At 48.3% G+C, this 21,705-nt stretch overlaps 3 protein-coding genes and 1 pseudogene across 24 annotated transcripts in view; 3 read left to right on the forward strand and 1 right to left on the reverse strand.

The window, feature by feature from the left end:
• The window catches only part of Dnm2 (dynamin 2), an 81,954-nt gene extending 80,077 nt beyond the window's left edge, over positions 1 to 1,877 (forward strand). For 4 of the 12 annotated variants that reach the window (XM_006242614.5, XM_039080918.2, XM_039080917.2 and 1 more), the window contains one exon: positions 1,518 to 1,877. In XM_006242614.5, coding sequence (XP_006242676.1) covers positions 1,518 to 1,557 — 40 coding nt within the window. In that variant the 3' untranslated portion in view covers positions 1,558 to 1,877. Of the gene's footprint in view, positions 1 to 453; positions 1,263 to 1,517 lie in introns of those variants that run through there. The other 8 variants (XM_006242611.5, XM_063264984.1, XM_006242610.5 and 5 more) reach the window with 3 other exon arrangements.
• Positions 1,652 to 8,433, reverse strand: Tmed1 (transmembrane p24 trafficking protein 1). Of its 3 annotated transcripts, none has more exons than XM_008765940.4 (5): positions 4,040 to 8,433; positions 3,568 to 3,609; positions 3,347 to 3,444; positions 3,026 to 3,209; positions 1,652 to 2,513 (listed from the first exon to the last, which is right to left on the reverse strand). In XM_008765940.4, exons 1-5 carry the CDS (start codon positions 4,220 to 4,222, stop codon positions 2,295 to 2,297), a joined length of 726 nt encoding a protein of 241 aa, XP_008764162.1. In that variant the 5' UTR covers positions 4,223 to 8,433; the 3' UTR covers positions 1,652 to 2,294. The 3 variants fall into 3 exon arrangements, with proteins under 3 accessions (XP_008764162.1, XP_006242706.1, NP_001013450.1); XM_006242644.4 differs by having other exon boundaries at positions 3,568 to 3,672; NM_001013432.1 differs by lacking the exon at positions 3,568 to 3,609 and having other exon boundaries at positions 4,040 to 4,227.
• C8h19orf38 (similar to human chromosome 19 open reading frame 38) overlaps positions 3,209 to 21,705 on the forward strand; it is a 34,178-nt gene continuing 15,681 nt past the window's right edge. For 2 of the 9 annotated variants that reach the window (XM_039082180.2, XM_039082182.2), the window contains exons 1-3: positions 3,209 to 3,455; positions 10,290 to 10,896; positions 20,372 to 20,489. In XM_039082180.2, coding sequence (XP_038938108.1) covers positions 20,417 to 20,489 — 73 coding nt within the window. In that variant the 5' untranslated portion in view covers positions 3,209 to 3,455; positions 10,290 to 10,896; positions 20,372 to 20,416. Of the gene's footprint in view, positions 3,456 to 10,289; positions 10,897 to 20,327; positions 20,490 to 21,705 lie in introns of those variants that run through there. The other 7 variants (XM_063266176.1, XM_063266178.1, XM_039082179.2 and 4 more) reach the window with 4 other exon arrangements.
• On the forward strand, positions 7,671 to 9,377 carry Pigx-ps1 (phosphatidylinositol glycan anchor biosynthesis, class X, pseudogene 1; annotated as a pseudogene).

Consider the following 21,705-nt stretch of genomic DNA (forward strand, 5'->3'; position numbering starts at 1 on the left):
GCCACAGAGCAGTGGATCAGCTTATGCCTGGGCTCCTGGCCTGTCTTCCAAGCAGCAGGTTACATGTCTGACTAGCCCTGAGCACCACACCACTGTTGACCCTGCTGACGTTAGCAGTGTCTAGTGAGCCAGGTTCTAGTCTCCAGTTCTGAGATCAGAGAGGCAGACAAGGTGGCACATCTGGTACAAGCACTTGCTACCAAGCCTGATGACCTGCGCTGTCTCCAGATCCCTCTTGGTGGAAGGAGGGGACTAGCTCTTCCCAAGGCAGAGAACTTGCCGATAAAACCCAAGCAAGCACATGGGGATACTAGGAAAATATCTGGATCTGACATACTGCTTTGTACCCTGACTCTGGGAGCACCTTGGGGTGGCTGGAAGGGCTGGGTCCCCATCCTCACCCTGCTTCTGGCCTCACTACCCTCCGCCTCCCTGTCTTTACTTTCTTTGCAGCAGAAGAGCGCCTGCTGCGCCCAGCCGGCCCACCATTATCCGCCCAGCCGAGCCGTCCCTGCTCGACTAGGCTGCAGGGGACAGTGTTCTGGGGGGGTCCTCGTGTACCTACAGTGGTCTGGGCCCTGCTACTGCCCCCCATGCTGGGACCAGGCTCCCCGTGGGCAAGCCTGCCCTCTCCTCCCTAGCCCTAGTGCACATGATAAGGAGGGAGAGGGTGGGAAGGAGGCCCAAACAAACAGAACTTGGGGGCTTTGCACTTTGGGGCAAGGGGGAGCTCTGGTTAGCAGAACAGAAACTGCACCCTTGGGACCATCTGGAAAGAAAGGTCTAGGCTAGTGGTGGGGAACTCTACATGGGCTCCTCCATACTGTAAGCCTTTGCTCTTTCTGAGGTACAGAACTGTCCACCTTTCCCTAAGGACTCCTCAGGAGTGAGCCAGGCCCAGGAGGTCCAGTGCTGGCCACCCACCTGGCTCAAGTTGTATATATATATATAGCTTCTTTGGCCACATTAACCACACAGCCTGAGCCCAGCCCAGTCTCCACACCCAGAGGTGCCTTTGTGCCTTCCAGGCCTGGAGTGCCTCAGCTCTGGCCTGCCTCTCTCCTCAGCCCCTGTTGTGGTTTGGGCTGTAAGAACTCTGGAGACATCAGGACCTCTTGGCTTCCAACCAGATGTCTCCTACAGGGTGGGCCCTGGTGCCTCTGTACAGATTCTGCTCCCAACGCTTGGATTGACCACTGTTAAGTGCCTGCCTCTGTATATCCTATTAATAAACTAAAATAAAGGGAAGCCCTCTCGTGGCTATGTGTGTGGGCCTTTTGTGTGTGTCCCAGCTCAGGAGACTGAACACCCTCTCATTTCACTCATTTACATGGAGTCTTGTGTCATCTGTTCTGAACCCCTCTCATCCCCATCACCACCAGGCCTTACACAGTGCTCACAGGAAACAGGAGTTCTACCGACCACTCAAGTGGTGCTATGGCCCACTTGCAAGTCCCCCACTAGCTCTACAGGGACACGATTCAACTTTGCTTTACGATCTTTTTCTTTCGTGCCAGGCGACCACCTCCATCGGCTCCTGCCCGACCTTTCTTCTGAGCTTCGTGGGAGTGCCCCCTCCTTCCTGGCTGCCCCTGGCTTGAGGCTAGGTCTGTCCCAAGCTGACATCCCTGAGCCCCAGTCACAGGCACTGTTAACTTTTCTGACCATAATTTATTGACTCCAGTGCCCAGGACGAATGCCCTTGTCCCTTAGGCTCATAGGCCAGCTCTGGCACCTCAGCCTTGTCTGAGGTGCTGCACCCAGAGAGAAGGAAGGGGTCCACTCTACAGTTCTCAACCAAACCATCAACTAGCTTGGCCCTCTGGGCCAAGGGACCAGGGCTCCTTCCTTTCCAATAAAAGTGACTGTCCTGGCAAGACGTGTGCTGCCGACGTGTCTCCTTCCCAGGCCCTAGTAAAGAAGGCTTACCCCCAGGAGCAAAGCAGAGACACAAGCTGGGGGTCTAGTTGGAGGGCAGGGGCAGCTCCACAGCCTGACCCCATCCTAATGGCTGGAAGACTGAAGCTAAGGCACAATTTCAGGAGAAAGCCAGGGTAACATGTCCCCATACTGCAGCGCCCAACATGTCCACCTTCCACGAAACAGGCACTGTTGCTGAGCCACCCCCCCCCCAGGGGTCTACGAGCCATTGGCACTCCCTGGTCACTGAGGAAGGGACACACATGGGGCCACTGCTAAGGACCCAACTGTGCAGTGTCTCATCTGAGTCCGGGAGGTGTCCAGCAAGTCACACACCCATGCCCTCCTGTTTCCGTCATCCTCTGTGGCTGGGGCTACGTGGGCACAGGGCACTTGTCATGGAAGAAGCGCTTCAGTGTGCAGACCTGCAGGACGGCCACCAGCAGCAGCACAGCCACATTGGCAGCTGACCAGAAGTTGACCCGCTCGAGGTTATCTTCTTGAAGATTACGATCACGAGCCTCAAAGGCTCGGAGCAGAGTGAGCATCTGGATGCTCCGTTCCAGCCGGGTCCTCATGGTCTCTATGGATTCCTGCCAGGGCACAGAGAGGAAAAGGCCAGGCCGCTGAGTCTGAATCCCCACCCCCACCATGCACTGGCTCTGGCTATCTGTTCATCTACATGCCCGGCCTCCTTTTGCTTTTTTACCCCTTGGTGTTTCCTGGTTTCGCTATGGGTTAGAAGTGGAGGTCAGAGGCTATCTTGCAGGAATCAGTTCTCTCCTTCTATCATGTGGGTCCCAGTAGTCAGACTTGGTGCCAATTGCCTTTGCCTACTGAGCCAGCTCACCAGTCCAAAGCTGCCCAGGATGACCCTGAACTTGTGATCCTCTTGACCATGAGCAACCCATACCCAGTTTGTGCAGTGCTGGGTGTGGGAGAGTCCCAGGTAAGTGCTCCACCAACTGAACTATCCAGCCCTTTCTTTCGATTTTTCGAGATGGGATCTTGCTATGTAAATAAGGTTGGTCTTCAACTCATTGAAGTCCTGCCTCAGCCTCCTCAGAACTTGGATTATAAGCACGCACCATGACACTCCACTCACCTTGATGTCTTCCATTTTCACATCAAGCATTTCCTCTGGCTCTACAGCCTCAGCCCAACCTTCTACCTCCTCCTCATCTTGGAAGCTGTCAAAGATGAGCTCAAAGAACACAAGCTTCTCTGAGATGGTGCTGAAGGAGTTATCAAAGCACAGCCTGTAGTCTCCGGCCTCAGTAGGCTCCACCCTGGGCAGACAGATGAGACAGACATGACCCTGGAGTGGCCAGCCAGCTGGTCTGTGGAACCAGTAGGATGGTAACCTGAGGCCACTGGGGAGCTGCGGGGCTGTAACGGAACCAAGGCAGGGCAGGACTTCACTCACGTGTGCACCCCATCAGCTTTTCGAGACTCGCTGACCAACAGCACACCCTGAGGGCTCTCCAAGGTGAAGTCCACGTCCAGCCCAGCACCTCCGATCACCTGAAGAGCAGGTAAGAATTGGGGAACGGGCAGCTTTGAGTCAAGCCTATCTGACACAGAAGGCCTGGGTCAAACCGAACCGGGAAAGACCCATGAAGAAGAAAAAGGAAAAAAAAAACTAACCACAAAAATCCCATTTCTTTGCTTGGGGTAGAGGAGTAGTGCCTGTGGAGATTGGAGGGCTACTTGTAGGAGTCGGTTCTCCACTTCTACCCTAGAGTTATCAAACTGAGACCATCATGGTTTAGCAGCAAGCGTTTTATTTTGTTTTGCCCAGCAAGCTATTTGGATTTTCCCAAAGGCCTATCTGAAGATCCACATCCACACCTACAAGGTCCCTTCCAGGTCCCTGAGACGCCTCCTGGTGAGGTCTTTCATCAAGCCACCCCGCCACCGCCTTGAGCAATCCAAGGTGGGCATCTACCTGGCTGCTTAGTAGTACCTACCAAACAGCCACCAGGACCCAAAAAGCTTGGAGCAGACCATGCCCCTTCACAGCAAGAGCTGAAGCATTCTGGCCACACCCCTGCCCCGCCCCTCCCGCCTGTTGGCCACGCCCCCATTACTGCTCTATTCCGAGCCGGGACCCTCTCACCTGGTACTCGGTCTCAAGACTAGCATTGGCCGGTGCGGACTGATAGAAACACTGCTTCCTCCCGGCGGGAAGCAGAAACGTGAACTCGCCGTCCTGGATGGGCGGCGGCCCCGCCTCTCCCACTCCTACTGCTGGCAGGAGTAGCCACAGGGCCAGTGCTACGGCCGCGCCGGCCGCCATCATCCGGGTCACCCTCTACTCACGGGGCGTGGATCCTTTAAGGATTGGCTCTGCCCACTTCTCATTTCGGCAAAGCCCATTGGCTTCAGATTCTGTTCGACCCCAAAGCCGCGGAATGCTGAGTGAAGGGCCCTAGAGAGGCGAGCTGCCCGGGTTAATTGCCTAATCTGCTAGAAAGCATTCTAAGGCTACTGCAGATTTCTTGAGACTTCTTCAGGTCTGCTATTAAACACTGGATTTGGTGGGGGAAACGACAGACCTAAAAATGGCGAAGCACTTCCTTACAGGCAAAAATTAAGATGACTAAATGGGGAGGTTTGCGGGTCCTTCCGTTGCACCGCCTGCTGTCGGCCGTCCCCTATTGAAGGTGCATGTCGCCCATTGGTCAGTCAAGTGTAGGCGGAGCGGGCCGAGGACGGCGGCTAAGCTGGATTCTGGTCATGACTTGTGTGAAGGGCGCTTCGAGCTGTAATATAGCTTGGGTGCTAGTACTCCAAAATTGGGATTCTGGCGATGGGTCTGAGCATAGCCTCCCCAGAATCAATGCTATCCCTGATTTCCCTTTACACCTTACACCATCCCTTATAAGGGGTTTGGTCTCTTAAGTTGAGGGTGATGGAATATTAGATAGTGAATAGAATACTGGCTCACCCTGCAAACAATGTGCCTCAAACCTTTGGGTCAACAGGTCCAAGTGTATCTGTGCTGACACATGCAGTAATTACAGTACTTGGTAGGCTGAGTCAGGAGCTGGGAAAGAGAGGCCATCCTCTCGAACTGGTATGGAACTACATAGTTCCAGACCAGCAAAAATCGAGGGATCTATTTGGGCTTCGAATGACTCCGGGAATAGAGACACTTGGTGCTGACCTTAGTTCAGTCCCCATGTACTACAATAGTGGAAGGACAGAATTGACTCCCACAAGTGTTCTCTGACCTCCATGTACACACATACTCACAGACAAAACATTGTGTGGCTAGTTCTTGTCCACTCAACACAAACTAATCTGGCAAATTGAGTCTCACTTGAGGAACTGCCTTGTGGGCATCTTCTTCTTTGCTAATTGATGCTGGAAGGTCTAGCCCAGCACAGATGGTACTTTCCCTAGGCAGGTGGGCATGAGCTGTACAAGAAAGGCAGCTGAGCAAGCCGGCAAGCCGCTGTACCCCAGTTCCTGCCCTGACTCCCTCACTGAGCATCTGTGATTGGGACTTGTGGGCTAAACGGCCTGCTTCTTCCCCAAGTTGATTTTGGTAAGGAATTATATCACAGCAGTGGGAACAAAACTGGAACACACAAAATACAAGACGATAAAAAGAAATCACACCTTTGGGCTGGAGAGATGGCTCAGTGGTTAAGAGCACTTGACTGCTCTTTTAGAGGTCCTGAGTTCAAATCCCAGAAACCACATGGTGGCTGACAACCATCTGTAATGAGATGCCCTCTTCTGGTGTGTCTGAAGGCAGCTACAGTGTACTCACATACATAAAATAAATAAATCTTTAAAAAAAAAAAGAAAAGAAATCACACCTTTAATCCAAGCACTCGGGAAAAGGAGGCAGGTGAATCTCTGGGTTTGAAGCCAGCCTGGTCTGCATAGTTGGTTCTGGGTTAGCAAGGGCTACACAGAAAAACCCTGTCTCAATAAATTAAAACAAAATTAAGGGGGACATAGCTTGGTGGTAGAACATTTCACATAGCATGGGAAAGGTCCTAAATTCAAATCCAGGAACAACTCTAGTTGTTCACAAAACAAACACACAAGCACCAACAAACCTCGAATGTTAGTGATGTAATCCTGGGTCAGAAGAAAACAATGTGATAATTAATTTTGTTAACACAATCTGGAATCAGCTGAGATGAAAGTTTCAGTCAGGTTGCCTAGAGCCAGTTAGACTGTGGTGACTACGCTCATTGTGCTAAATGAGACCTGCCCACTGTGGGAATTCCCTGGGTTTGGATCCTGAACTGTGTAAGACATGAGTGGGAGGGTGGGAGTGAGCATGTGCCTGAGTATGTTTATAAGCATGCGTGTGAGCATGCATGGACTCAGAGCTCTGCTCGTGACTAGATGTGATGTAGTTAGCTGTCAGAAGTTCCTGTCACTCTGGGATTGTGAGCTATAACAGACCTGTGTCCCCTAAGTTTCTTTTGGTCAGGGTCTTTCATCCCAGCAACAGAAATAAGTGAGGTGGATCTGAACACATACAGACAGGGTCAGGAGTGCAGGCTCCAGAGCACGGATGCCTGGCTCAAATCTCAACCTTTAACATACTTTAAAAATCTGGATTCCACCAAATTGGAAAATATAAATGAAATGGGTAATTTCTTGATACATACCACCATCAAAGTTAAATAGAGGAAATTTAAATAGAATGTGGTGGTTTGAATGGGGAATGGCCCAATAGGCTCATATACTTGCCTGCTTAGTCTCCAGCTTTATGAACTGTTTGGAAAGGATTGGATGTTGAGGTAGTGTGTCACTGGTGGCTTGGAAATTTCAAACCTACCCAGGCCCCAGTCTCTGTCTCTGTCTCTCTCTGTCTCTCTCTGTCTCTCTCTGTCTCTCTCTGTCTCTCCCTCCCCCTCTCTCTCTCTCTCTCTCTCTCTCTCTCTCTCTCTCTCTCTCTCTCTCTCTCTCTCTCTGTCTCCCTCCTACCCCCGTCTGTTGATTAAAAGATCAGGGGCTAGAGAGATGGCTCAGCGGTTAAGAGCACTGACTGCTCTTCCAGAGGTCCTGAGTTCAATTCCCAGCCACCACATGGTGGCTCCCAACTGTCTGACGCCATCTTGTGGTGTTTGAATGTACACACAGACAAGTACCCAAAACATAAAATAAATAAATCTTAGGAACAGACAGACAAAGCAAGATTGCTGTGGACATGGTGTCCATTCACACAGCAACAGTGACCCTAATACGCAGACCTATAATCCCTAATGAACTAGAAGCAGGAATTAAGTCTCCTGACCAAAAGATGTCCAATGCCAGATGGTTTCAGTGCAAAATTCTACCAGACCTTCAAAGAAGAATTAACACCAATGCTGCTCAAATTTATTTCACAAAATAAAAACAGAAGAAACATTGCCTAAATCTTTCTCCGGGGTTCCAATTTTTCTGGTGTCTAAGCCACACGAAGACTCAACAAAGAAAGAATTATAGACCAATTTTCCTTATATAGGCAAAAATATTCATTAAATACTGCAAACAAAGTCCAAGATCACATCAAAAAATAATCGATCCATCATGATCAAGTTGACTTCTTTATCCCAGAGATTCAGTGATAGTTCAACAAATGTAAATTGATAAATCTAATCTACCAGATAAACAAACTGGAAGACAAAAAACCCATCTGATCGTTTCAGTAAATGCAGAAAAATCCTCTGATAATCCAGCATTCTTTTGTGATAAAAGTCCTGGAAAGACTAGAGATCCAAGGAACACACCTCGTAATGATAAAGGTGACTTACAGCGACCAACATCAACCTACACAGAAATGCAGAACATTCCACTAACATCAGAAACCGACCAAGGCTGTCCACTCTCTCCGTATCTATTTAATATAATACTCGAAGTCTCTCTTTTTATCTACGCAGGGTTTCTCTTTGTAGCCCTGACTGTCCTGGAACTCTAGACCAGGCTGGCCTATAACTCACTGAAATCTGCCTGCCTCTCCCTCCTAAATACCGGGATTAAAAGCATGAGCTGCCACCACTTAGTGGTAGTTGAAGTTTAGCTAGAGCTGTAAGATAACAGGAGACCGAGTGGACACAAATAGAAAAGGAAGAATCAAAGTATCTTTATTTGCAGATACTGTGATCTTATACATAAAGGACTCTAAAACCCCCCGCAGGAAACCTCAGCTGATAAACACCTGCAGCAACATAGCAGGATACAAAACCAACACACAGCTGGGTGTGGGGCAGAACTGCTCTGATCCCAGCACTCTAGAGTCCGGCAGGAGGACCGGAGTTCGAGACCATCCTTGACTGCAAAGTGAATTCCAGGACAGCCGGGGCAACACAGACAAACCCTGTCTCAAAAAACAGGGAGGAAAATGACCCTTGCTCATCGGCGTTCACTGCCGCTCTACAGTTTCTATGCCAGAAACAGAAACAGCCTAGATGTCCATCAACAGCTGACTTGATAGTGAAAATTTACACAACCGAATATTATTCAGCTGTTTAAAAGAATGAAATCACGGAGTTATAGGGGGGTCCTAGGGTGGGAGCGCAAGCAGCGTTCTGTCCAGGTCACTGGGGAAGGTGGGTTCCAGTGTCCTGGCTGCTCCTCTGGGCAGCTGGGCTGGTCGGCAGGATCACCTCAGACATCAGCGACGCTCCCTTCAGCGCTGGTAAAGGTGTAAGGGCCACTTGTTCTTAAATTATTTTGAGGCAAGAATTTTTGAAAGATGGTTTCCACAGAGACCTTTTAGTAAAAGTGAAGTTTGGAGAAGGCATTGAGGACTTGTGGACCTGCCGCTCTTTTTTCTTTTTTTGGTTCTTTTTTTCGGAGCTGGGGACCGAACCCAGGGCCTTGCGCTTCCTAGGCAAGCGCTCTACCACTGAGCCAAATCCCCAACTCCGGACCTGCCGCTCTTAGTTAAACACTGCATTCCAACAGGATTCTGTGGATCCGTACGAGTTGGCTTCACTACGAGAGAAACAGACCAGTGGCAGTGATAGTGTCAGGAAGTTTAAATATAGAAGCCCCCAACTATTTGTCCAGAGAGTCTGTAGTCCCCATTTATGCCCGGCCAGATGCACAGTGCATCGACTGTTTCCAGGCCTTTCTACCTGTGCACTATCGTGATCACCGGCCACAAAGGAAGGATGGAGACACCCTCATTGTGGACCCTGACTTACTGATGTACTATGACCAAGAGTAACAGTAACCAGTTTTGAAACGCTAGGCTCAGTGAGACATAGCTTCTCCTTGTGCTTTGAAGAGTGAGATCTCCCCAGTGGGAAAACACGCAGTACAAATCAGTACTTCAGAATCTGACAGCACAGGCCCCAGTGGGACTGCCACACAAACCTCTTCAGTGTGTTCCGTGACGCTGCTCCTTACAGCTCTGCATTCTACTCTGACCCTTTGTTTTCAAATACGGCCATTTTTCCCTATTTTATGCAGTTAGGTGTTTTCTACCGAATAAATGAGACCTACTCATTTGAAAAAAAGAGAAAGAAATCATGAAATTCATGGCTAACTGGATGGAAGCCAAGGTGAAGTAATCCAGACCCAGAAAGATAAGTATGTCTGTATGTTAACTTTGAAGCTTGCTGCAACCGTTTAACCGTAGAGGTCGGGAGGAGAAGGTAGGAGGAGAGGACTTCCCAAGGAAGGAAGTGGAAAGAAAATGCATAGTTGTGGAGGGATGAGGCAGGAGACACCAGAACTGGAGGGGTAGAGGGGCTAAGGGTGGGAATGGAGGGAGGGGATAGCACTAACAGCCATGTGAGGCTTCATATGGAAACCTACGGCAGAAGCCTCTTAAAATATATACATGTATGCAAGAAATCTAAATCCAGTCACCAAATACGGGGAGACAAAGCTCCAACCAGACATCTCGCCACCAGGTAAAACCTCCATGCCAGGAATCTGTTACATCTGATCGAGTTGTTGGCCAAAGGGAGCCCCGTGCGAACTCCCAAACAACCTCGGTCATTGCCAAAGCAATTGGCTGCTCTTCACAAACTGATGGTGAAGCCTGGAAGACAACGTACATCTCGCTGAACATGCCGGTGCCTCCTAGAGCCTTCAGCCCTACTGACTGGTGTTCAGGGTGTTGGATGGTACTCTACGTGCAGGAGAAAGGCGAGCGCCAACTCAGCCACAAATCCATCTAAGTGGTGACCTGCCTGCCAGCTATGCTGGTGCAGTGGTGGCCCAGCATTGTAACCAACTACTTTATGGTTGGAGTTAAGGCCCGCCCAGGAGATGGGATACGTGTATTACTGCTTTGGTGGCCAAGAACATGAGAGCAGATAGGCCACAGGCTTAAGGGAGAACCAAAGACTATATCCTGCTAACGGCATGTAGCAGTAAAATGGTAATCTTTCCCTACACAGACCACTCCGTGTCTTGATGAGCCATTGTGAGAAGCTTCTGTCTGCAGTAGATGGGAACAGGTACAGCGACCCACACCTAGACAATGTGCAGAGAATAAGAAACCTTGGAATGCTTAATCCTAAATGGATGTCTCCATCAAATACCCACCTCCGGGCTTAGAGAACTATGTGGAAGAAGAGGCAAAAGGAACAGTCAAGTGTTGGAGGATGCCAAGGAAGTAAGGTTTCCTGGACACAGCAGGACTGACACACTTGATCAGAAACTGTGGCAGCATGTACCCGGCCTACACGGGCTCAAGCTAGATGGGTCTTAACCCTGAGAAAGGCGGGTAGACACAAGCCCCACCCCTAACTGTGGAGGTTTGGAAATGCTTAGCCAAGGGAGCCGCACCATTAGGAGCTGTGGCCTTGGAGGAAGTGTGTCATTGTGGGGGTGGGGGTGGGCTTTGGAGGTCTTCTCTTAGCCTCAGGCTCTGCCCACTGGGCAAGAGAGCTTCCTCCTAGCTGCCTGAAGGGGCCAGTTTTCTCCTGGTTCCCTTCAGCGCCATGTCTGCCTAGACGCTGCCATACTCCTGCCTTGATGATAATGGACTGAACGTCTGAACCTGTAAGCCAGCCCCAATTGAATGTTGTCCTTTATAAGACTTGCCTTTGTCGTGGTATCTGTTCACAGCAATGGAAACCCTAACTAGACACTAACCTAGAAGCTACCTGCAAGTGTCAATTGATCACAAAGGAAAAATTAGTTTTCTCCAATGGGGTCTTACTGAGTACACAAACCACAAGTAAGGGTAGGCCCCATGCCTAGCGGTAAATGTTCAAAACAATGAATTCAATGGTGTTTTTAGAGGAGTTTTTTTGGGGGGTGGGGCTCGTTGATTTGATTGGGTATTTCCCCTTACTGGGTGTTATGACTTTTGATGTTGTGTTTTAATGGTTTGTGTGTATTTCATCTGATTTTTCTTTATGTTGGTTTTGTTTTATTTTGTTTTTTTTTTTGCTTATCTGCCTGTTTGTTTTTTAAAAAAGATGTATTTATGCACATGAGCGTTCTGTCTGCATGTACATCAGATCCCACTGCATGGCTGTGAGCTGCCTGGCAGCCATCATAGGGTTAGAGTATGCACACACTTCAGTCACTCAGACACCCCACATCATCATGAGGAGGCTCCCTGTGGAATAAACAGAATTAAAGCCATTTTATAAAAGAGAGAAAGACTTGACTCACATTTATTGTTTGAGCACAGTGAATGTGGACTGATGAAGAAGAATTGAGAAGAACCTTGTGAGTGTGGGAAGGGTCCCAAGGAAACCTGTGGCTGTGCCGGAGCACACCTACAAGCAGGACTGGACGGCTTGTGGGAGTCTCTGTCCTTCCACTGTGTGGGGCTGGGGGTCCACTTCAGGTAGTCAGGCTTGGTGGGTGGCAAATGGCTTCATCCCAGGAGTCATCTCGCCATCTCCCCACCCCCAAGAGAACCAAGGAGAGAGGGAAGGACCTTATCCATGTGGTTCCTTGGTCTGGCTTCTGTCAGCCAGAGTCATGTTCTGTGTTCATCTACACAGAGCAGTGCTGCGTTCTCTGCTGTAGGTAACTGGGGCTGTGTGCACACACCACAGCTGTCCTGAAACAGGGTCTGTTGTAGCTGAGGCTCAATGACCCTATCCTAGCAAAGAATGACAGGACTAATCTGCTCCAGCATCGTAAGGACTGTAGTTACAGATGCTAGACACCATGCCTCGTTTCTGGGATGTTGGGGGTGGGACCCAGACCTCCTGTATGCCACACGGGCTTCTACCTCTGAGGTATAGCTCCCCCTCCCTTCATCCCCCCAAAATATTCTGGCTGATAGGATAAAAGACTTGCCTGTGATTCCTGCTTACCAAGGATTGCCTGTCTACTTCATGCTTCTAAGGGTGGGTGTCGGCTTCAACTCCCCCTTCCCCATTGTGACTCCCCCTCACCATTGTGACTCCCCGTTCACAACTGTGACTCTTCATGTGCGATGGTTATTTTTTTTTTCTATTTTTTTTTTCGGAGCTGGGGACCGAACCCAGGGCCTTGTGCTTGCTAGGCAAGCGCTCTACCACTGAGCCAAATCCCCAACCCCGGTTATTTTTTTAAAGATTTATTTTTATTTATGTGATTACACCGCAGCTGTCTTCAGACACACCAGAAGAGTGCATTGTGATGGTCGTGCTTACAGATGGTTGCGAGCCACCATGTGGTTGCTGGGAATTGAACTCAGGATCTCTGGAAGAGCAGTCAGTGCTCTTAACCACTGAGCCATCTCTCCATTTAGCGATGCCTATTTTTTGGTGGTCAATTTTGACAATATTTGAAATTAACTAAAACCCGAACGGATTTTGTGAATAAATTGTTTGAGATGGGAGGATCCACCTTTGATCTGGGCCACATCTGCTGACAGCCAGCATAAAGGACAAGGAAGGAGGGCGCTTCTGCTCTTTAACTGGTGCTCTCACTAAAGATCCATTCCTTCATTGGCATTAGAGCCTACTTCTCCACGAATTCAGGCTGGACTGAAGCCCAGCTGAGACATCCAGCCTTGGGAACTAAATGATCGGCGACTGGATTCTTGGCCAGTCTACGGTAGATGGACAGCCACTGTTTAACTACTGGGACAGTATCCTGTAAGCCGTTGTATTGCATTTCCTCTCTATAAGTGTGTAGGTTTGCTCTTTCAAAGTTCTGCTCCTCTAGAGAACCCTGATTTCCTCTGTCTCCTGTCACAACACTTCTTGTGGAGCCTTCCTCTGTGATTAAGGAGAACCGACAAGGCCTGGCAGTGTGTGGTCAGGGAGTCCCTGCATAGCTAGTTTGAGGCCAACCTGGGGCTACCCCAGACTCTGTCTGAAAACCCAACAAATACAGGAAAGGATCTTCACTCAGGAGTCATTAGGGAACTAGAGAGGCCATGAAACAGAAACTGAATGTTAGTGAGCTGGTGATAGTAGGAACCTGCAGTTCCCACTATTGGGAAAGGCAACAGACACTCTGGGAATTCTTCCAAAAGTTATGACAGACTTAGCAGAACTTGGCATTTACACTTAGAAATAAAACTGAAAGTAGACACTAAAATTCCCAGCACTTGGGAGGCAGAGGCAGGTTCATCTCTGAGTTTGAGGCCAGCCTGGTCTGTAGAGAAAGTGCCAGGACAGCCAGGGCCACACAGAGAACCAACAAACAACCCCAGATATAGAATTTAAATCAACATGAATCACAACAGTGGGCATCACACTAGTGAAAGGCAGACTCATGGCCCTGAAGAGGCAGCTCAGTGGCTAAGTACTTGCTAGCTTCTCTTACAGAGGTCCTGGGGGACTGTTCTCAGCACCCACACGGTGACCCACAACTAACTCTAGTCCCAGGGGACCCAAGACCCTCTTCTGAATCCTCAGGCACCACACACAGGAGGTCCACGCACATACATGCAAGCTAAATACCATCACACATAAAATAATAAATCCGAGTTATATGAATAAGGCCTGGATGATAGCATACAGCCATGCTCCCTGGGAGACAAAGGTAGGCAGATCTCTGAGTTTGAGCCTAGCCTCCTCTGCCTAGTGAAACTCAGTCTCAGAAGAAAACAGAAAGAAAAGGGAAAATAAACCTATAAAAAGAAAGATGGAACCCCAGTGGTGAAAGAAGTTACATTACTTACTTTTCTGTTGTTGTGATAAAGTATTAGGACCAAGGCAACTCATACAAAAAAGGCTACACAGTGTTCCAGAGAGCTAGAGTCCACTGTAGCAGAACAGAGGCACTGCAGCAGGAAGAGCTGAGAGCAGACATCTGGAAACCCAAGTAAAAGGCAGAGAGAGTGCACTGGGGATCCTGAGAGGCTTTGGAAATACCAGTGACCTTTCTCCAGGACCGCCCATGCTAATCCTTCCCAAACAGTTCCACCAATTTAGGACTAAGCATGCAAATATGGGTCTATGGGACCAGTCTCATTCAAACCACCACATTCTTCTCCCTGCCCCCTAGGCTGGCAGCCATACCATAATACAAAAATACATTCAGTCCAACTTCAAAAGTCCTCCCCAAATCTATCACAGTCTTGGGCCTGCTTAAGGGGGCAGGGCCTCAGCAGTTAAGAGCACTGGATACCCACCCTTGCAGAGGACTCATCATGGTGGCTAACAACCTCTGTAACTCCAGTTCCAGGGAACTGTGATGTCCTCCGGCACTCCCTGCATGCATGTGATACACAGACAGGCATGCAGACAAAACACTCACACACATGAAATAGAAGTAGGGACTTTTAAAAGACTTTAGAAGTTTGAAGTTCAACTCTCTTCTGAGACTCGAGGCAATCTCTTAACTCTAATCCCCTATAAGATAAAAAAAAATCAAATGACATATATCCACCATATGATGACACAGGACATAAACTACCATCTAAAAGGGACAAACGAGAGCACGGTGAGGAAATATGGAACCAAACCAAGTCCTAAAGCCGAGTAATGAAAACTCCAAATTCTGTAGCTTCATGTCTGATGTCAGGGGGCTGAGAGCCCCACCCTTCCAGCTTTGTACCTCCAACATATGCCTGTCTCTGAGGCTGGTTCCCTGTGTGCAGCTCTCCTTGGCAACTCAAAATTCAGGCTTCACTTTCACAGCTTCATGAAAGGCCCCTCAAGACCTCTTATTGCTTTAGGTTCTCAACGCCTCCTGCCTCCACTTTTCAAGTGCTTGATTATAGGCATTCAGTATGATAGAGGGGGTGGATTCGTCCTTCCTATTCCTCCTCTCGTTCCTTTTTTTGTATGTCTGCTTTAAAGAAACCTTTACTCCCATCTTGGGCGCATTTCAAACTTGGACTGTTTCTTTTGCTGGCATTTAAATGTTTTTGTATATATTGCCTTCCTTGCTTTTCTTGCTGCTGCGTTCAAATGCCTAGCGGAAGCACCTTAAGGAGGAAGTGTTTGTTGTTGTACACAGTCCAGGGTGCAGTGCCTCCAGGCAGAGGAGACAGGGTGGCAGGAGCTCTGAGGAGGGAGGGAGAAATTCTGGCACTCAGCACCCCCCACGCCACACCCCATTTCTTTGTTAGGCATGGCAGGATTCCAGCCATAGGCTAGTACTGCCCACAGTTTACCCAGTCTAGAACCTCTCTCAGAGGGGTGCCTGAGCTCAGTTCTTCTGGGTAATTCTACATCCTGTCAGTTGATGATGTTCTAGTATTTTGCTTTGTTTTGTGTACAGAACACAGACAGCTCTTGGGAGTTTGGTCTTTTTCTGCCACCGTGTGATGCCCAGGGATCAAACACAGGTTGTCAAACCTGTTGGGTTTTACTCTACCCAAGAAGCCAGCTTACTGGCCCAGACTGACTTGCTCTCCATATACATTATGTATGTATGCATGCATGCATATACATATAATTTCTTAAAACGGAGACTCACTATGTAGCCCTGCCTGACATGGAACTCTCTGTAGACCAGGCTGTCTTCAAACTCACAGAGATCTGACTCCTTAATGCTGGGATTGGGGGCCTGTGCCGCCATGTCCTTTTTAATATTTACTTTGTTTATGTGTATGGATGCTTTGCCTGCATACATGTCTGTGTACCATGTGCATGCCTGGTGCCTGCTGAGGTCAGAGGACATTACTTTGTTATCAAACGAACAAACAAACACGACCCTCCGATTTTCACCAATGAAGACACTCAGAGCCAGATGCTAGCTCAGAGAGGCAGAGCAGCGCCCAGCTGACCTTCCTACTCTACTGACATCCCAGAAAGAAAAAGCTCTTCCCTTTTGTCTTAAATACCCTGCAACTCAAAGCCCTTCCTTTCTCTTTCCTGTTTTGTTTTTGTTTTTGTTCTTATTTCTATCTTCACTGGGTCAGACTGTTGTTTACTCTGCTTCTTGACCTGGGGTTGACCTTGGACTTAAAGGGTGTGCTAGGCTAGGCCACACCACAACAGGGTTTTTCCAGGTCAAAATCTTGGAGCTCACAGTGTAATCAAATATCCTGCAACTTTAAACTAAAGTTGTAAGTCATCGTGGGTGCTGGAAATTGAACTCTGATCCTTTGGAAGAGCCTCTAGTGTTCTTAACCACTGAGCCATCTCTCCAGCCCCATGTTGAAAGCATAAATTATCATATGCATTATGGTGTGGGGAAAGGGCAGAAATAATCAGGGGTCACTTTGGAAGAAGGATCCTCAATGAAAAATGCCCGCACCAGACTGACCTGTGGGAAAGCCTATTATACAGTTTCTTGATTGATGACTGATGGGGGAGGACACAGCCCACTGTGGGTGGGGCCATCCCTGGGCTGGGGGTCCTGGGTGCTATAAGAAAGCAGGCTGAGCAAGCCATGGGGATCAAGCCTGTCAGCAGCACCCCTCCACGGCCTCTGCATCTGTTTCTGCTTCATGTCCTGCTTGAGCTCCTGTCCTGACTTCCTTTGATGAAAAGGATGGTGGAAGACAAAAAGCAAAGTGCAAGAAAATTAGGCTTTTCCACCCAAGATGCTTTTACTCGTGCTATCTTATTGTAGCTACAGAAACCTAAAATGGTGTGCATAAACTTGCTCCCATATTATCTTTCCAAGTTGTGATGGTATTTTATTCCTGAATACATTTTTTTTCTGTTGCCTTGATTAATTAGTCTTGTTAGGGATTTAAATTTTTGTTCCATTTAATTTGCATGTGTGTATATATGGGTCTATGTTTTATGACACATGTATGCCCTAATACCCACATGGGGGTCAGAAAACAATCTGTAGGACTCATCCTCTCTCTCACCTTGGGCTCCATGGATGGGACTTGGTCACCTGGCTCAGTGGCAACCACCTTTGCCTACTAAGCCATCACAGCAGCCTTTTAAGATTAATTTTTTTTTTTTTTTGGGAGCTGGGGACCGAACCCAGGGCCTTGCGCTTCCTAGGCAAGCGCTCTACCACTGAGCTAAATCCCCAACCCCTTTAAGATTAATTTTTATGGGGCTGAAGAGATGGCTCAGCAGTTAAAAGCACTGACTGCTCTTCCAAAAATATGAATCTTAAAAAAATAAGGTTAATTATTGTATGTATGGGTATTTTGCCTGCATGGACATCCATGGACAGCATGCATACCTGGTATACTCAGAGGCCAGAATAGGGCATCACATCAGTGTCCCTGGAACTGAAGTTACAGATGGTTAGGAGCCACTATGTGCATGCCAGGAATCGAACCTGGGTTCTCCGGTTCTTTCTTTTTTAAGTTTTTTTTTTTTGTTTTTTTTTGTTTTTTACTTATTTTATATAAAAGAACACTGTAGCTGTCTTCAGACACCAGAAGAGGGCATCAGATCCCATTACAGATGGTTGTGAGCCACCATGTGGTTGCTGGGATTTGAACTCAGGACCTCTGGAAGAACAGTCAGTGCTCTTAACCACTGAGCCAATCCTCCAGCTTTTAATTTCTTTTTTTATGGTTAACTTTTATTAATCTTTTCTTTTTTTCTTTTTTTTGGGGGGGGAGGGAGGAGAAGGGGTTAGAGACAGGGTCTCTCTTTGTAGCCCTGGCTGTCCTGAACTTGGTCCATAGACCAGGCTGGCCTCTATCTCAGAGATCCACCTGCCTCTACCTCCCTAGTGCTGAGAATAAAGCTGTGCACCATCACTGCCTGGCTTGCTAATCTTTTCTAAGTACTAGTTTGGGGTTCTTTTGTCCCCATATTTGTCTTTTGTTCTTTTCATGGATTTTTTTTTTTTTTTTTTTTTTTTTTTGGAGCTGGGGACCGAACCCAGGGCCTTGCACTTGCTAGGCAAGCGCTCTACCACTGAGCCAAATCCCCAACCCCCATTTTTTTTTTTTAAATAAGAGTATCGGGCTGGAGAGATGGCTCAGTGGTTGGGAGCACCGTCTGCTCTTCCAGAGGTCCTGAGTTCAATTCCCTGCAACCACATGGTGGCTCACGGCCATCTGTGGGGAGATCTGATGCCCTCGTCTGTACCTCGTGTGTGTCTGAAGACAGTTACAGTGGACTTATATATAATAAATGAATAAATCTTTAAAAAAAAAAAAGAGTATCAAGAGTTCCAGGTCAGCTGGGTGGTAGTGGTGCCTTTAATCTCCCTCACTGGGGAGGCAGAGGCAGGTGGATCTCTGAGTTTGAGACTAGCTTGGTCTACACAGTGAGTTTCAAAACAGCCAGGGCTACATAGAGAAACCCTGTCTCAAGGGAAGAAGGGGGTGGAGAGAGAGAGAGAGAGAGAGAGAGAGAGAGAGAGAGAGAGAGAGAGAGAGAGAGAGGCAGACATAGACACAGACACACAGAGAGTGAGTTAGTTCAAGGTTATTCTGACGATATAATTAGTTTAAAGCCAGCCTGGACTGTATGAGATGCTGTCTCAAATGCAAAAGGCCTGCTCTAGAGACTTTTATGTTTGTTGGCTGCTTGCCTTTTCTTCTTTTTTTCTTTTAAGAAACAAACAAACAAAAACCCAGGGTCTCACTATGTAGCTCTGGCTGTCCTTGAACTCACAGTATAGACGGTGCATCAAACAGGGATCTGCCTCCCTGCTTCTGGAGTGCTGGGATTAAAGGCATGACAACTGGTTGTCCTGTTGTTTCCTTTTGTTTTGTTTTATTTTTGAGACAAAGTCTCAGTTGGACAGCCAGAGATACACAGAGAAATTCTGTATCAAAAAAAAAAAAAAGATTAAATGAAGTGTGTGTGTGTGTGTGTGTGTGTGTGTGTGTGTGTGTGTGTAGCTCAGACTGCCCTTGAGCTGAGCCTGAGATGGCTTCTTATATTTTTGTTTTGGTTGTGAGCCTTGCCTTTAATGTCTGAGCCATTGCTCTAGGGTCTAGCCGAGATGTGCTCTTTTTGAGGTTTGTTTATGGCTCTTTCGCCTCCATTACAACTTATGTGTAGTGCCTGAGGACTCAGAAGAGGGCACTAGATCCCTGGAACCAGAGTTACTGCTGATTATAAGCCGCCATGTGGGTGCTGGGAATCAAACCTAGGTTCTTTGGAGGAATGCGGCCAGTGTTCCTAACCACTGGGCCACCTCTCTAGCCATTTTTTCCCTGGAAACTATCAGTAACTTCCTGTTACTCTGATAAAGACAACGTATAGAAGGGTTTATTCCTCTTATGGTTCCTCCATGATGGTGGAACAGATGCTGGCTAGAACAGCAGCTGGGAGCAAGCCGTCTTGAACCTCAGATAGGAAACAAACTGGGAAGGACAGTGGTCTGAACTCTCAGAGCCTGCTGTGAGTGGTGTATTTCCTCCAGCAAGGCTATGCCACCAATGCCGCAGACTATGGTAAGACATTTCTCTTTTAAAACACCACAGTGATCAAACTCTCCACCCTGGTGTAGACTTTCAGGCACATTTTACAATGGAATGGGAAACTAAATATCGTTAACTTCAAAGTGTATGAATTGTATCGGAATTTACCCAGCCCAGTTTCTTGTCTTCTGCACTGGTATTCCTTCAACTACCGGAGGAAACCTTGAAGCCTTTATCCAAAGCTGAAAACCACTAGGCATGCAGCTACTGAAACTAGACTAGCACTCTCCCACAGAGCCATGCCCCCCTGCCCCAGCTCCTCACTGGGGGATTCTAGACAAGTATTCTCAGGCTAGGAGCAGGCCGTTTGGCTACACTGTTGCATTTGCTCTCAGACTTTCCTGATCTAATTAATATCCATTACTCTCTCATCCCCTCTCTAGAGCAGCTGAGATATCATAGTACTCAGATCTTGCCTGAGGACACTCAGGTTGAGTCTTGACCCCTAGATGCCACCAGGTCATTTGGTTTTGCCTTGTGTTGGTGTATCTTGGGTAGAAGTTTCCCTCACAGCCCACCAACACTACCAAGGTTCTTGGGGTTGAAGGGAGAAAGCAAACACACATTTTCCCACTGCAAGGTACAAAACTGTAGCCAATGGGGCTGCAGGGCACTAATTGGGTGGTTGTCTGTGTGTTTGGGGAAGGGGTGGGGACAGGAGAGTCTCTCTTGGTGCCCAAGCATGTGTGCAACTTCCTGCCACCGAGGGAACAGTATAAACCAACACTCACTTCTCCTTTCTCCACTGTGGTCTCGGGCTGGCAGGGAGCCCCAGATCCCCGTGGCCTCGGCCAGCTTTCCCAGACGTACATGGGAGGAGAGATGCTTTCCCAGACGTACATGGGAGGAGAGATGCCCTGGACCATTCTGCTGTTTGCATCTGGTGAGTCTGAAACTTGCCCTTGGGGGAAGGATCTAGCTGCCCAGAGGGGCAGAAAGCACAGTGGGGCTGCCCTTTCCAATCGTGAGAGGAGACTGATCCCCCCAGATTCAACCCAGAGCCTGGGATACTGCCTGGCTACAGCCTTCATCTGAGCTTTCTTGTGTCCTCTGGAGACAAGTTCTGTAGAAACACCATGGCCCCCTTGGCCGAGGCCTGAGGCACTCAGAGTGCAGGACTTGGGGAGTTGTGACATCAGGAGAGGGTAGCTCACAAGCTCTGTGGAGTGTCATCTGCAGGCTTCCTGATCAGGGGCTGTGACAAAACACAAAGGTAGAGTGCCTGCCTGGGGTGTGTGTGTGTGTGTGTGTGTGTGTGTGGTTTGTTTGTTTGTTTAAAGAGGGGCTGGTGGCACTTGCTGTCCAGCCTAATGACCTGGGGTTTCCCTGGCGTTCACATGGTAAGAGGAGAGAACCAGCCCTTGTAAGCTGTCCTCTGATTTACGCATAAATATCCACATACCTACTTAACTTGTCCAAAAGCCTGGGTTCGATTTCCATCACCCACGTGGCAGAACACAACTTTCTGTAACTTGGGTCCAAAGGGATTTAACACCCTTTTGACCTCCACAGGGACTACAGAATACCTAGATATACATGCAGGAAAATCACTCATATAAAATACATTTTCAAAAAGACAAAATGGATTGACTCTGACTTTCTCATCAGGAAATTGTGCCAACTAGGCAACAGACTGGTCCAACAGAGACTGTTTTCTATAAGACCCACTCCACTTCCACCTACTCTCTAGACAACACCAAGGAGTAAGACAAATTTCTCTGCCCTCCTGTCTTACTCTCTCTCCTTTACTCACCCCTCACTAAACAACATGAACTCACCTCCTGGATTTTCTCTTCTGGTCTTGTGGATGAATGTGGGGCCTCACACATGCTTGGCAGTAGTTCTACCACTGAGCCACACCACCAGCCCCTTGCTAGGGGATTCTAGGCAGGGGCTCAGCCATTGAGCCATGCCCCCAGGTCATTTGTGTGCTCAGTTCAACTTCCTGGGCTCCACAGCGTTTCTTCAGGCCGGAAGGTTCTTCCTCAATCTTCATAGCAGTCCTATGCTAGCATGTGGTCAGCTTATATGGCACCTCTTCTGGGAAGTCCTCTGAGGTCACCCCAGTTCACAAGTCGCCTTCCTAACACCCCACACCC

This window comes from Rattus norvegicus, chromosome 8 (assembly GCF_036323735.1).
Source record: "Rattus norvegicus strain BN/NHsdMcwi chromosome 8, GRCr8, whole genome shotgun sequence".
Classification (NCBI taxonomy): domain Eukaryota; kingdom Metazoa; phylum Chordata; class Mammalia; order Rodentia; family Muridae; genus Rattus; species Rattus norvegicus.